The 13,771-nt window shown below is 39.5% G+C and overlaps 1 protein-coding gene and 1 pseudogene across 1 annotated transcript in view; one reads left to right on the plus strand and one right to left on the minus strand.

Moving 5' to 3' along the window:
• LOC146484207 (hsp70/Hsp90 co-chaperone CNS1 homolog) overlaps nucleotides 1–8,735 on the plus strand; it is a 12,727-nt gene extending 3,992 nt beyond the window's left edge. The window contains exons 3-6 of the mRNA XM_085104966.1: nucleotides 7,100–7,261; nucleotides 7,633–7,710; nucleotides 8,226–8,293; nucleotides 8,613–8,735. Of these exons, the coding sequence (XP_084961092.1) occupies nucleotides 7,100–7,261; nucleotides 7,633–7,710; nucleotides 8,226–8,293; nucleotides 8,613–8,726 (422 nt within the window). The 3' untranslated portion in view covers nucleotides 8,727–8,735. The remainder of the gene's footprint in view (nucleotides 1–7,099; nucleotides 7,262–7,632; nucleotides 7,711–8,225; nucleotides 8,294–8,612) is intronic.
• Nucleotides 8,736–10,109: 1,374 nt separating this feature from the next.
• LOC146484208 (uncharacterized) lies at nucleotides 10,110–13,383 on the minus strand (annotated as a pseudogene).
• Between the last annotated feature and the right edge of the window lie 388 nt (nucleotides 13,384–13,771).

The raw sequence follows: 13,771 nt of genomic DNA on the forward strand, positions 1-13,771 counted from the left end.
CTCTTGTTCTTGTTCTTATGTGAATGTAAATACAACAAATAAAAATTCTTAACACTCGCATGGCTCGCATGGCTCGCACGGCTCACACCTTAATTGGCTCGCATGGCTCGCTGACTCGCAGATTTTTATCACTTGCTGGATAGTTAGCACTATCCAGCGAGCGCGGGATAAAATTATCCGCTCTATTATTTTTGTTTAGATTCCATCCACTGGATAAGGATTTGTCGGCTGGATAACGTTATCCACCCTTTGTACAACTGGGAAGAGGATTCAAGAAGAATATGAATACTTACCGGAACCTACGGCAACAAAAACTCCAGTTGTCTCAAATATCTGTAATGAATCGTCCTTATCAAGCCCCTTCTCAGCTTTTGGCCATCTTTTTCCCGCCTTTGCCATGTCCTGACATTGCTTCGGGAACTCTGCATCTAGTGTTTCCACCCCTACTCCAGCCCACACCAAGCTTCGATCGATGGTTTGGGCAAATTGTCATGGTACTACATTTGACTGGCTTTGAAAACTTTCCAACTCGACACAAGATAAGGTCGAGTTCATCTACAGGACCGGAGAACTTATGGGCGGATAAATGAGTATCAATACTTTTAGTACAAGAGACTAACGGAATGATTTCGCTTGAGCTTTTCTTGCCATGACCACAGATCGCCTAGAGTCCATTGGCAAGAATTTTAAAAGAACAATACGCCTCCATGATTTACACTACACTACTTGTAAACAAAGTTTTTCTCACCATTAATTAACGATCACGTGAATGCCCATAAACATTAGAAACGGAATATATATTATGTTATGTAATATTTTGTACATGAAAGATGATAAAATCGTATTTTTGTATTTTGACAAACTTCTATTGGAAATAATTACGTCGATATTTTAAAAGTAGAACGGTAGAAAAGAATATGCAAATTCAGACCTTGTCCATTTCAATCAGTCACTTAGTCTGATTCACCCTGCTATAAACATTCTTATAAACAAGCAGTCTTATGCTATTTTGCCCGGCCAACCTCCTTAAGAATATTGTAATTCTTCGTGCTAACTTATATCAAGAGATTTTAATAGATACTCGAGGACGAATTTTATGAAAGCGGGAAACCGGAAGTGATGACCATTTAGGACATTTTGTCTCGCAATTATTATGGCACAAATACAATACAATACAATTCAATACAATACAATAAAAATAAAACTAACCTTAATTGAAAAAATTGTTACAATCTTCTGACCAGTTGTTTTGAAACTGGAATAAGAAACTCCAAATGGGAAAGATTTCGCCTTGGGAGTTGTAAGCAAAAAATTATGCTCGTATTAAATCGATGCTAATTATGTAAAAGTGATTGCGAGAAAAATTGCAGTTTTTAGCCAACTGTGAGTGTCAACAGCGCCATAAAAACTCATTTACCAAGGGATTTCTTTTGATAAACTTCAAGCCCTATGTTTTAGCATAAACCACAGTAAAATTCAAGTCAATCTGTTGTATCGGTCCGGGTGAAACTTTCGATTGTTTATACGGTACTTTTTGACTCATGAAAACCCCGTCTTTTTGAAAAATCTACCAGAAATTAAGAGTTTATTGTAAAAGCCTGAACATCTCCCTGAGATACAAAGAGATATCATACCTGAAGATACTAAAATCAAAAAGATTAAATACAGCTTATTCGATTTTCTAGAGATCGACAAACTTGCATAATTTTAAGCTATCAAATTAGCATATTTACCCTCTCTGCAGAAATGTCAATTTCTCCCCAACGAAATAAATATTTTTCAAAACAAACTGCACAGGGGTTCTTCTAACATGATAGGGTATTAAACTTGAAAGTATGAGCGAAATCGATTTTTTGACCGTTGCCACAAGTATTTGATGTTGTCTGGTTTTTACTAACATTCGCTCTTAAATGAAATAAAATTTGGTAATTTTTAACAAGTCTTGATCTCTTAGGCTTAACACTCCGTGTATTCGTGATTTTTCGGCCAAAAAAAGTTAATGAGTACAAAAAGTGAAGCAATTAAACAAACAGTTTACAAAGGATTGACATTCGTATCTTCATCATGCCACGCCTTTTATTCTTGGTTTAGCACCTATATAGCTCGGTAGCGCTCACGCAAAGTCATTGTGCGTAGGTATACAGGAAAGAAATGCATACAAATTTCACTTTTCATTGCACACTTTAAATAGCAAGCGAACGTCCTCGAATGGGCTGTCCTAAACTTTTATCATTGATAATGGTCATAGTTTAGTATCTGCTTCACAAACTCAGTATATTGTTACAAGGATCTTGTACGGCGTATAGCAAAAAAAGTACTGAATTTTCATCCTACCAGCTTATATGGCTCAAATATGGCTAAGACACATATGCGTCAAATGAGTCACTGATTGTTAATTGATGAGTAGAAATTGAAATGTTAAAAATAGTAAACACGTGAGTCTGATATTGTTTCAAGTTGACCTATTTGCTTGAACCCTTGTTGCAACCTTTATTCCTCACTGTTGCCTGGTAAAGCCACCTGTGACAATACAATGCTACTTTTGTAGGGAAGACACTCTTTTTGAAAACAAAAATTCAGAAACTATCGTCCCCTGTCAGCCATTATTTAAACCAACTTTTTTTTAAATAACACGTCACTGATCGCAGAATGCTTTCTGTCGCCATGTTCCTTTTTTCGACATCACGCGTCATCGCCAGATGTCCAACAAGGAGTGAAAGATCGGTCAGTCTCAGTCCCTTAAATTTATTGAATTTACATAGAATAACAGCTTATAGGAATATCAATTTTAAAGCTGTAATGGTCATAGTCACTGTTTTTTGTCTCTTGTCCGTCAGACTTGCTAGTCTACTTTCTTCTTGCCAATGGATTTTGGATCGTCCGAAAGTGAAATTTATTCGTCTTACAGTTTATTAAAGATGTTATTTCAATGATATGTCCGACTTTTGTCAATCCATAATAACAATGTGTTTTAAAACAAGACTATTACGAACTGGGTTCAATTCAGTTTTGAAATGAGCGTTAATTGTTTACTATAAATGGCATGACGTTTACTTACATTATAATTTTTTTGCGAAAATTAAGCCGAAATTCACGCAATGGTTTTTTTCTTCTTTTTGATATAAGTGGTGCAGATGCATGTAAATGCCATCAAAATTTTGACGGAATGCCCGGCTTTTAGTTTTTCTTTTTTTTTCCACGTATAACTTACGACACCTTCGGTAAAATAATTGCGTTTCCCTACGTATCAACCTTAGTTTGATTTCAGTTTGTTTCAAGGTTCAATAATATTAATTAATATTTAATTTGCCAAGTATGTTGTTCCTTGGCTGGTTAAGCCTGTATCTGCTGAGCAATCACGCTAAAGGCTGGTTTCCATATGATCGCTAATCGCAGATCGCAGATCGCAATAAGGTCTGCGATCACGATCGCAGACGATCGCAGAAGATAGAACCATGCTCTATCTCCTGCGATCGTCTGCGATCGTGATCTCAGGATCGCAGACGATCGCAGAAGTATGTTTCCATATGATCGCAGACGATCGCAGACCTCATTGCGATCTGCGATCTGCGATCCGCGATCATATGGAAACCAGCCTTATCTTCTGCGATCGTGATCGCAGGATCGCAGACGATCGCAGAAGTATGTTTCCATATGACCGCAGACGATCGCAGACGGTCGCAGACGATCGCAGACCTTATTGCGATCTGCAATAAGCGATCCGCGATCATATGGAAACCAGCCTTAAGTGGCAGGCATTTGTACCGCTCTACAGTGAAGATCAATAAGTTGCAAGACCTTGCAAACACGTACTTCCACCTGATAAAATATCAAGCTTACCTCGTTATATCTTATACCGTATTTCAAAATTTCACTCATTGACTCATGACTCACAAATTATTAACTTATTACACTCTTTTAAATGCTTTGTTCTCCTCTTATGGAGCCAGGCTAGAGACGTGTAGAGGGATTTTCCTTTTTGAATCTGTTCTTGCATAATTCCCAGAATGAAAATTGAGATGAAAGTGATTGAACGCTATGTGACGTAAAAAAATGTGTGTCATCCCTTTCCTGGGGTGACACACATTTTGATAACAAAAATGTATAAAGTATAGAACCCTTTGCCACGTCCCGTCGCCATTAAATATACATTTGATATTTTTTTCAATAATACATGACGTCAACCGTGAAAAGCTCTCAGTCGCCATCTTTCCTGTTTTCTGCATCGCGCGTTAGCGCCAGATTTTAACAAGGAGTGGAAGATCGTTCAGTGTTAGCCCCAGCACTTTACTCATCTCATCCAAAATAACAACATGTAGGATTATTTTTAGATGCTGTAATTGCCGCAGTCATTACGTTTCCCTGTTGTTTATTCAGCAGACTAGTATTCATGTTTTGATCGTCCGAAAGTGAGATTCATTCCTGGAAAACAATTTACATTTTGCCCCTATCCAATGTTAATTTGCATATGACGCATTTCAAGAAAAAAATTGGGACTCAACATTAGCGAAGGAGAACGGAGAAGTGGGTTGGGATCGTATGGCGTGGAATTCAAATCCAGATAAATATGACGACAGCAAAATTACAGGAGGCTTATTTATGTCGAAGTTTTATTCGAACGCTCTTGTTTCCATTTGATATTGCTTGTGTAGCGAAATTTATACGTCAACAATGAAGTTTCGTTTTCCTTGGTTTTTGTTTTTCTCTTTTCATCTGTCAAAAATAATCACGTTTTGTTTAAGAAAATAATTGCTGACTATACACTGACGACCTTGCCGGATTGGTCAAGAGGTAGAGCCCAGACAGAGAATAACCCACCGTTCCTACCGGTAGTAGGTTGAGCTTGGGGCCAATCACCCCTTCTTGTAAAAAGTAACAGATTACGGAAACCTTAAATTCTCGAATCAATGAGTGTTATCTCGGGAGTAGTACGACGACTTGCCAAACTCCAGAAGATGAATACATCAAATGGGGCGACGGTGGCATGACGGGTACACGCCCAATTCGAAAGGAAGCCTGTACTCTGATCAAGTCATTTGCTAACCCCAAAAAGATGCTCCGCATAGGAAATTGGAATGTTAGGACAATGTACAGCGTGGGAAAAACAGCCCAAGTAGAAGACGCTGAAAAATGATCGGGCATATACTAAGGATGAAGGCAAATGAGAACCCAAGAATAGCTCTAACCTGGACACCAGAAGGAAAACGTAGGAGAGGTAGACCCAGAGAGACATGGAGAAGAACAGTTGAGAAGGAAAGAGGAGAACTTGGGTTCAATGGATGGACGGAAGCAAGTAACTGTGCCAGAAACCGTGACACTTGGAGAGAAAGAACGCAAGGCCCCATTTCCCTTAAAGAGAAAAGGACCAAATGATGATGATGATGATACACTGACGAAAAACTGCAGCTCGTGAATAACGAAATTGGTTTTCTGCAACAAAACCTGACAATTGACACTATCATCATCTTCCATAATTAATATGAGTTTCCTTTAAGACTACAAAATTGGAATTGAATGCTTTTTTTTTCAGAAAAAAATTGATTGACAATAATTCTGGGGCTATACACCCTCTCAGACCAGTCTAAAATGATCTTGTGAAATTAACTTTATTTAGAGTTTCCTCTTTAAGGCTGTAATTAGATATTCCTGTAAACGTTCCGAGTCGATTCAGAATTTCGGAAGTCTCGGCCTACAATAAAAATTGTAAGATCGAAATTTGATTGCAAGTTCTTTAGACAAACCCCTTCAAGCTTGTTTTCTGTTAGCCTCAGGAACCCAGAAAAGAATTTTTGGCAGTTGATCAATTAGTATTTAGGATAGAATAAATTGCCTTAGAGTGAAAAAAATGTGGCTTGCCGTTACCAGTCTTTCACGTCACATTTGAGGTTTTCGACGTGCGTTTTCAACGTGGCTAGGTATATTTTCACGTATGTCATTTACCTGGAAGCATATAAGCGTATAACTCTTGTTTTACCTCACGTAACGGTACAAAAATCTTGTGGAGCAAGTCTTTATCCATTAACAGAGGCACAAATTCGGGCGAAACGCTAAATTTGATAAATCCTATTGGATCTTGAAAACAAGTGCCATTCATGACTGCTGATTCAAAATGGCGGCCGTAAATTTGCAAGAAGAATTAAATCAAATTAAGTTTGAACGTCGAACCGCAAACGGGTAACCGCAAACCGCGGTTAGAAGTTCTCCGTAAACTCGGATCTAAAACTCTCTACTTGAAAAAAGGACGCAAAGAGCAAAACACCCGAGCAAAGCACTTATCGCGCACACGCCATCACGGAATTAGCCAGCTTTGTAAAACTCAAAGAGTTTAGGGGAAAGATATCTTTTCGTTCTCCTGCCTTTCTCCAAAGCGCTTAAAGGTTTTGAAGGAATAACAACAACTGATGCATAAAATCAACATAAAAATTATTTGATTCGTAGGACTTTTAGCCCGAACTCCCAGCATTTATGGCGCAGAGTCAAATCAAAGCTGCAAGTGAAAATGACGTCGCACCAGCTAGTGAGGAGACGTTGGATTTTGATGATGACACTTTAAGAGGTGAGAAGAAAAGTTTGATACTTTTACAAGAAGACATCAACAGATAAAACACCAAAATTTGGATATCCACCACCCCCCCTCCCTCCGACTAGTGTGGCGTACTATACATGCGGCGTGCTAATGCCGCCATCTTGGATCATGAACATCGAGGAAGGCTGGAGCGACTCGTCCCTGTTTACCGAGTTTTGTGAATTAAAAGCGCGTGCAAGAATTTATCCAAGGGTCAATTTAATAAAACTTCAACAATTGCAGTTTAAAGCTAGGCCGTTCGTTTTACACAGACGCACTGAAAGAAACTCAATGAAACGTATCGTTCAGCTCTTCTAATGTTTATTAGCTTGTTTTTGTTTTTAATTTCCACTTATCCATTTTTGCAGTTTAAATAACAGATTTTTTACTATCATTATTGAGTTCATTTTATGCATAAGCATGTAATGTCAAGGGCCTGAGATTTTTAGTTACAAGTTTTGAGTCAAAATTGGTCATTGGCATGCGCTGCAGCCTATCTACTAATACATTATCTTTTTAATTGCTTCATTTTAGCAATAGCAGAGGTTTACAAAAATGAGGGTAATGACAGTTACAGACAGAATGATTTCAACAACGCCATCTACTTCTACACGGAAGGAATTAAAGTAAACTGTAAGAATGAGGAACTGAAAGCCAAACTATACAGCAACAGGGCGCAGGGATATTTTTATTTGGGTGAGAACTTGTTCTTAACTTAAATTGGCTTATCAAAATATCAAAGGGTTTCCCGGGTTCAAGTCCCGCTTTGACCGCTAGCTGGAGTTGTTTCTCGGTAGTCCCGAGTTCAACTCCTCGGCCGCGCTTGTAAATAGCCAGCTGGTCTGCCTCCTGCCAGTTGGGATTTTTGACCATGTTATTTTCAATTTAAATGATACCTTTGTGAAGTTTAATGCTCGGCCCCACTAGCACTTGTGCTATAAACACTGCCGAGGGTAAATAAAAGTTATTTACTTATTTATTTATTTATTTATTTTTTTATTTTATTTTATATTTATCGAACCCGCATTTATATGCCAGCTTTCTCCTTATGCTTTATTCTTTCACAGGGAACTATACTGATTCCTTGAGTGATGCAAAAGCTGCCACCTCCTTACAGCCGTCTCGCGTGAAAGCGATCTTAACAGGTGCGAGTTAATAAAAATGGATATATTATTAGGATGGAGATAATTTTACAGTGACGTACTTCAACTGAACTACACAGCTAAATGGTAGATCTGTTTAAAAAATACGTTTTCTAGTTTTCTATGCAGATTAAGTACAGTCCATGTCATATAAAAGGACATATTAAAAGGATCAATACAAATGATTTGACCTCAACTTCCACAATTCCCAATTTTATCAGCGATAAGGCCATCGCCTTTTTCCTCCGTTTCCCGCCGTTGCACATTAAAAGTTTAAGAGAGCGTCCGCGTAAGAATCACAATGGAAGTCCATTTTTGTGAAAACTTAGTGTGTTACTTCACTGACTTATTTAAAACTGTTTCTGCGTATGAATTTTCGGGATGGGAATAGGTTAACTTGCAACATAACCTTGCCAATTTGGATAATGAGATTCCTAGTGCGGATGTCTCATATCTCAGTTATTGCTTTATCAAATAAGGAAAAATGATGCCGAGCTTACATTATTCTCTTTTATTAGGAGCAAATGCATGCTTTCAGCTGAATCAGTTTGAGGAAGCCATCACGTGGTGTGAAAAGGGATTAACAGTATCCTTGACTACAGATGCTTCCATAGAAAAGATTTGTCCTGTTCACACTTTACGATAGTCCGTCATTCTTGCTTTTGTGTGCGTACCTTTTTGTTCAAATCTCATTTAAAAAAGTAAATTCTTTAGTTTTTTCATGATAATTTCAATTTTGGCGTTGCTCTTAAATTTACCATGAACAAAATAAAGGAAGAAACAGAAAAGAAAAACAGGCAAAGAATTAACACACAAGTTCCATGAGAACTTTCCTCCAGTTGAAAGGATTTATAAGCTTTTGATAATTTTTGCAACCGGCGTGTTAAAATCTTGACGGATGGAAGATTGACAAGAATAACCAGAAATTGGTGGAACTAAGGAGGAGATCCGTCAATGAAAGGAACGAGCTAAAAGATACAGGCGGAGGGGAAGACGCAGGTGAATATAGTGTCTTATAAGCTATTAGGGAAACACGGGACATTGATAAAGACACATTAAGATGAAAGGAAGTTTTCAGTTTTTTGAAAGACTCGCGTACCAAACTAGAAAGAGTTGCAATAACTTTAAGCTTTCTCTGTGTAACAGAGAAACGTCTTAGGTAAAAAATAATTTCATAACCAAGACAGGCTATAATTTAAATATTTCTCCAGCCAGATTTTGGTGCTAAAATTTTTATGAAAATCACGTTCTATTAGAATATGAAAGGGAACCTTTGGGTGAATGCATCTGAATGGCCCGATTGCCATTGAAGTACGTATTGACGTTGGTGGCGTGAATGTCGCGCGAGCAGAGACTTATGCGAGGAGACATGGTTAAAGGAACGGTTTGTCTAAAACAATTCAACAAAACCCAAAATTAACAAATCCGCAGCCTAAAGGGGCATTACAATAACCAGACATTTCTTAAATGAACATTTCTATAGCTAGACGACATTCGTTTTCAGGCGTATTCGTCTCACTGAATTATCACTTTATATCATTTTTGGACAAGATGTCTTGCTGGTGACAAAAAACTTTGGTACGAAATTGTTCAAAATGCTTTTGTTCGTCACTTGTGATCATAAGTTATTGTGCAAGTCTTATTCGCCAAAAATGGGAATGGGGAGGGAGGGGAGGGAGAATTACCAGTATATATCATGGCTTTGAGTCTATTGAGTTCCCATTCTTTACGTCTCAAAATGAGAGAAAGAGCAGCATATTGAACTAAACTTGCTGACGGGAATTTAAGCTACTCTGAAAAAGATATTTGTTTGATGCTAGCCTTACATCTCGAAAAACAATATCCACTTATTGTTCAATTTGATATTTGTTCAAAGTACCGGGATCTTTATAAGGTAATGGAAGTATGTGTGAAATAATAATTATTTACAACTCATCAATACTTACAGAGCAAAAGCGATACAATTACAAAAGCATTTCTTTAATATTTTTCAAATTAAAAACAAAAGGATGATAGAATTCAAAAACGATAATTACAGATTTCGAGGGCATTGTATTTTTAAATTTTATAATAATCTCTTTATTAACATATCTCAAGCAAATTGCTATTTACAAGTTAAAAGTAGAAAAAAGAACTATTAAAACCTATTAACAATAAATTTCGATTAAAAAAGAGACTACTTTCAAGTATATTTTTTAACGAAAAACAAAAGGTCATAAAGTTACAATACTATCCTTATTTGTAATAAAAAATCATATGATCATACTCTGACTAAACAATATTTCGAAGTAAAACTAAGGTCCTTAAGGAAAAACAACTCTTTTTAAAACTATATGCGGATAATATTCGGTCACTGGAAAGAACAACAACTAAAATTACGAAAATTAAGAAAAGAAAAAAATCTAAGAAATTCTAGCGGTGACATTCTCAAATCTAATGTCTGTGTCCTGAAGGGGTACATTTCTTCTTCTTCTTCCTCTGGAAACCCTAAGGCAAAGGATAGCAAAGGATACTGGTGCTGGCGTAGTCCTCTCCCTTGTTAACGGCGAGTAGTTCAGCAAGTTTGTTGTGGTATCTCTTAAATTCCTCGGCCATTCCACCTGTGGTAGTAAAGACAAGTAGCGTGAAGGTGCCTTGCTCCACCTCCATCACTCTGCTTGCATATTGGCGCTTTTTTTTATTCTAGTGTTGCCTGTAGATTTCCTTGGGACTTAGATCTCTGTAAGAAACTGCATTATCGTGACAAACCCTGACATCGAAGAATGCAGTCCTTTGTCTCTCCCAGTAGCCGATAGTGCTAATATCTAAACGCGCATCCGGAGCTCTGTTGGCGCCTCTGTTCAAAGTCTCTCCAGTGATTTCCTGAAGGACCGGCTCTATTTCCACATCATTACACACCACGCTCAACATCTCTGCTTCCAAGTCGCGAAGCTTATTATGGCGCTGTATTATGAATCCGCCCCGCCGGCATACCATTGCACGATCAACGTTGATCTGGTCCCCGCACCCACAGACGTTCGGTGTGTCGGTGATTTCCCATTTATATCTTAACTTGATCGCATCCCTGAATTCTCTCTTATTTAGGTTGAAGTTCAGGTCTTTGATGGGAATTGCTGTCAACCAGTTCGATGCTCCCTTCTCTGGGCTAGCTCAACCGCTCGTTTGGTTCTTGTCGGCAGAGAGGTCTTCACCTGTTCTAACCTGTCATCCATGATTTGCACTCATCCTTCTCCTTATGCACGCTTAGTTGCAGTGTTCATATTTCCGACGCATCCGGCATCTGATGCACTTGTTCCACAATTTGCCTCACTAGGGGACCTGTGACACTGACTGAAAACTCATATTCTTTGATTGAGGCCCTGGCTGGATCTATAAGCCCAAGCCCTCCCATGCGCACAGGAAGCGCAAGGAGTTCGCGCTCGGCTTCGGTTATTGCGCGGTCCGTAATACCTGGTATGAGGGCTTCGGTTATCGCGCGCACTAAGGGCTCTAACAAGTCTGCAATATTGGACAGTGTCCTCAAGAAATACGTCCATCTCTGCCGTAGCCCAAATGTGAACGCTGCATAGCTCGCCTGAGGTTGTGATATGGCGTACTCTGCAAGTTTGGTGACCTGGTTTACCCAGTCTTCTACCTTCTCGCCGACGTATTCTTCAAGATATGACTTCGACCCAAGAGCTGCACCTAGATGCTTGTGGCCCTCAGTTGTGATCTTAATCGCTGTGTCGCCGTTTAGTGATCAACCAGCACTTTTTTGTATTAGGGAAGTACCCTAACGCCGGACCACTCTCTGGTAGCTCGTCCCACCATTTTCGACAATCTTTCAGCAAACCACTTCCCGTTGCGTCGTCAGCAAACCAACACTGTTTAGCTGCGCTTGTGACGTGTAGACGCGTTATCAGTGGCTGGAGACTTATGGCGTACATGCTCATAGCGAGAGGGTCTCCCTGTGTGGTGTCCTCTACTGATTTAAGTCCTTGGTCGCCTATAATAAAGAGTCTCGCAGGCTGTCTGTTGGTGTTAATCGCATGAGTTGCTGTGGTTGGACACAGCAGTCTGGTATTGTGCAGCGCAGCAGCTCTGTTCAGGGCATTAAAGGCATTAGAGGCGTCAACAAGAAGAACAGCGTCCGTTTCATCGGCGTGAAGATATTGTGCATTGCATGAATGGCAGCCTCACTCCCACTTTTATGGCCTGCGCACACCTGCAGCGAGCCGCTTGCGTCGACGACATCGGGTTTTGTTACTCTCATCACGCACTTTCCGATTATCCTCCGTATAACTTCAGCAATCTCAATCGGACGGACTGCGCCCTCTCCCTTGTCAAGTGGGATCAGACGATTGACTAATATTGCCTCGATACTAAGAGGGTCAATGTATTCCGTGCACAGCCGTCTGGTCATTCTAGCTACAGCTTTGCACAGGTCTGACCCAGATTTCTTGAAAGATTTGCACGCAAGCATTCTCCTAAAGCCATTGGCGTCTACATCTGAAAATCCTCCGGAGCCTTTAGTCCTTAAAGCAGCATCGTGAACCATCTCCCCGTTGATCTGGTAGTACATTGTATCTGGAACGTCTTCGATTGGTCCAAAGAGTAGTGAACCTAGGTGGGCTTCCTGTGCCACAGGGTGTTTTTCCCTAAGTTGTCTCATGACGTCGTCACTTAAGGGCAGCATACCTCCGCCGTCGTCATCGCTGAGGTATCGCAAGGCTGAATTGATTTGACCTGTCATGACGAGGTCTGCAAAGGCTTTTGCTTTATTAGGTGGATCAGCTCTAAGGGAATTGATGAGACGCCCTTGGATCATCCACCCTTCACGCACTAAGACATGGATTTCGCCCTCTCACGACAATGCCAGTCCTTTAGCCAAACACTCTTGGTGCTCTTTTGCCTTAGATTTCTGGCTCGGTTTTTTTGGAGCCCAACTGCGAGGAGGACAATAGCTGCTTTAAGAACAATGTGTTGCATTTCTGACCCATTGTTCCAATCGTTTATGTGCTGTGTTAATTTATCAATGAAATCTTTTCCTGTTTTCCCATAGGGGACAAGAAAAGTGTTCTTCCGCCATTTTGTGGTCTCGTTATAAGCATTGTCAATGGTTGACGTGACGACTATTATTGTTCTTCCATCACTATGTCAGCCCCAAATAAATGAAGATGGTGTGTTCATGGCTTTGTATTCCGGCAAGTCCCTGGCATACTGCCCGACGCATTTTCAAAAGTTCAATGATCACGCTTCTCTGTCGGCCCCTGTGGGAGTTGTGCTGCAGATGTATGTAAATCTAGTATCGACTGATTATGATTTTGGCTTCGCTGATCACCACTGTTTTGATTTCAATTGTCATGAAGCCCACCGCAAGAAATCATATTATTCGCAATATTAGACGCGGACTGAGTTGTGTCCAAAGCAGACTCGTTCATGCCAGCCACTATCGAAACATTTACGCTAATATCGATTAAACCCTCCTGATTCTTTTCCAGCCGTGAAGCTTGATCTCGCAGATTTTGCCCTTTAAAACCAAGATGTTCATATCCTTTCTCGTCCAATAGTTCCTTCATAATCTCGATATAACCTTTCTGCCTGCCATTGATATTACACGGTGCATTATCAGATGTAGACAAAGCCTATGCATGTCGTTTACACTCTAGAACGCCCCTGTTCATTTGTTCCGTCCATTTTACCTTTGGTTTCCTCGACATTGTGTCATCTGCTAACGCTCTGGTGGAATTTTCCCGTAGTTTCGTGGTTTAAAAGCATTTAAATCCCGAAAAAGACTCCCAGTTGCGACTATTAGTAGTGTTGACAATTATGTCCTTCCAATTTGGAGCGGAGGATGAAAGTAAAACGTAAAATAAATCTTAAGATTCTTAGAAGAAGACCGAAGACCAGTACGTCTGTCCGCCATCGCCAATCATGCATTGTATTACTTTCTTTGTCATTCCATAATAATAATAATAATAATAATAATAATAATAATAATAGGGAATAAGAGTGTGTTTAAAATCGGTTAAAAAAGTGTGTTTTGAATTTTGACTTGAGATTCAAAGTTTATCTAGAGTATCTT

The sequence above is a fragment of the Pavona decussata genome, unplaced genomic scaffold (genome assembly GCF_977016875.1).
Source record: "Pavona decussata unplaced genomic scaffold, jaPavDecu1.1 SCAFFOLD_36, whole genome shotgun sequence".
NCBI classification, from domain to species: Eukaryota; Metazoa; Cnidaria; class Anthozoa; order Scleractinia; family Agariciidae; genus Pavona; species Pavona decussata.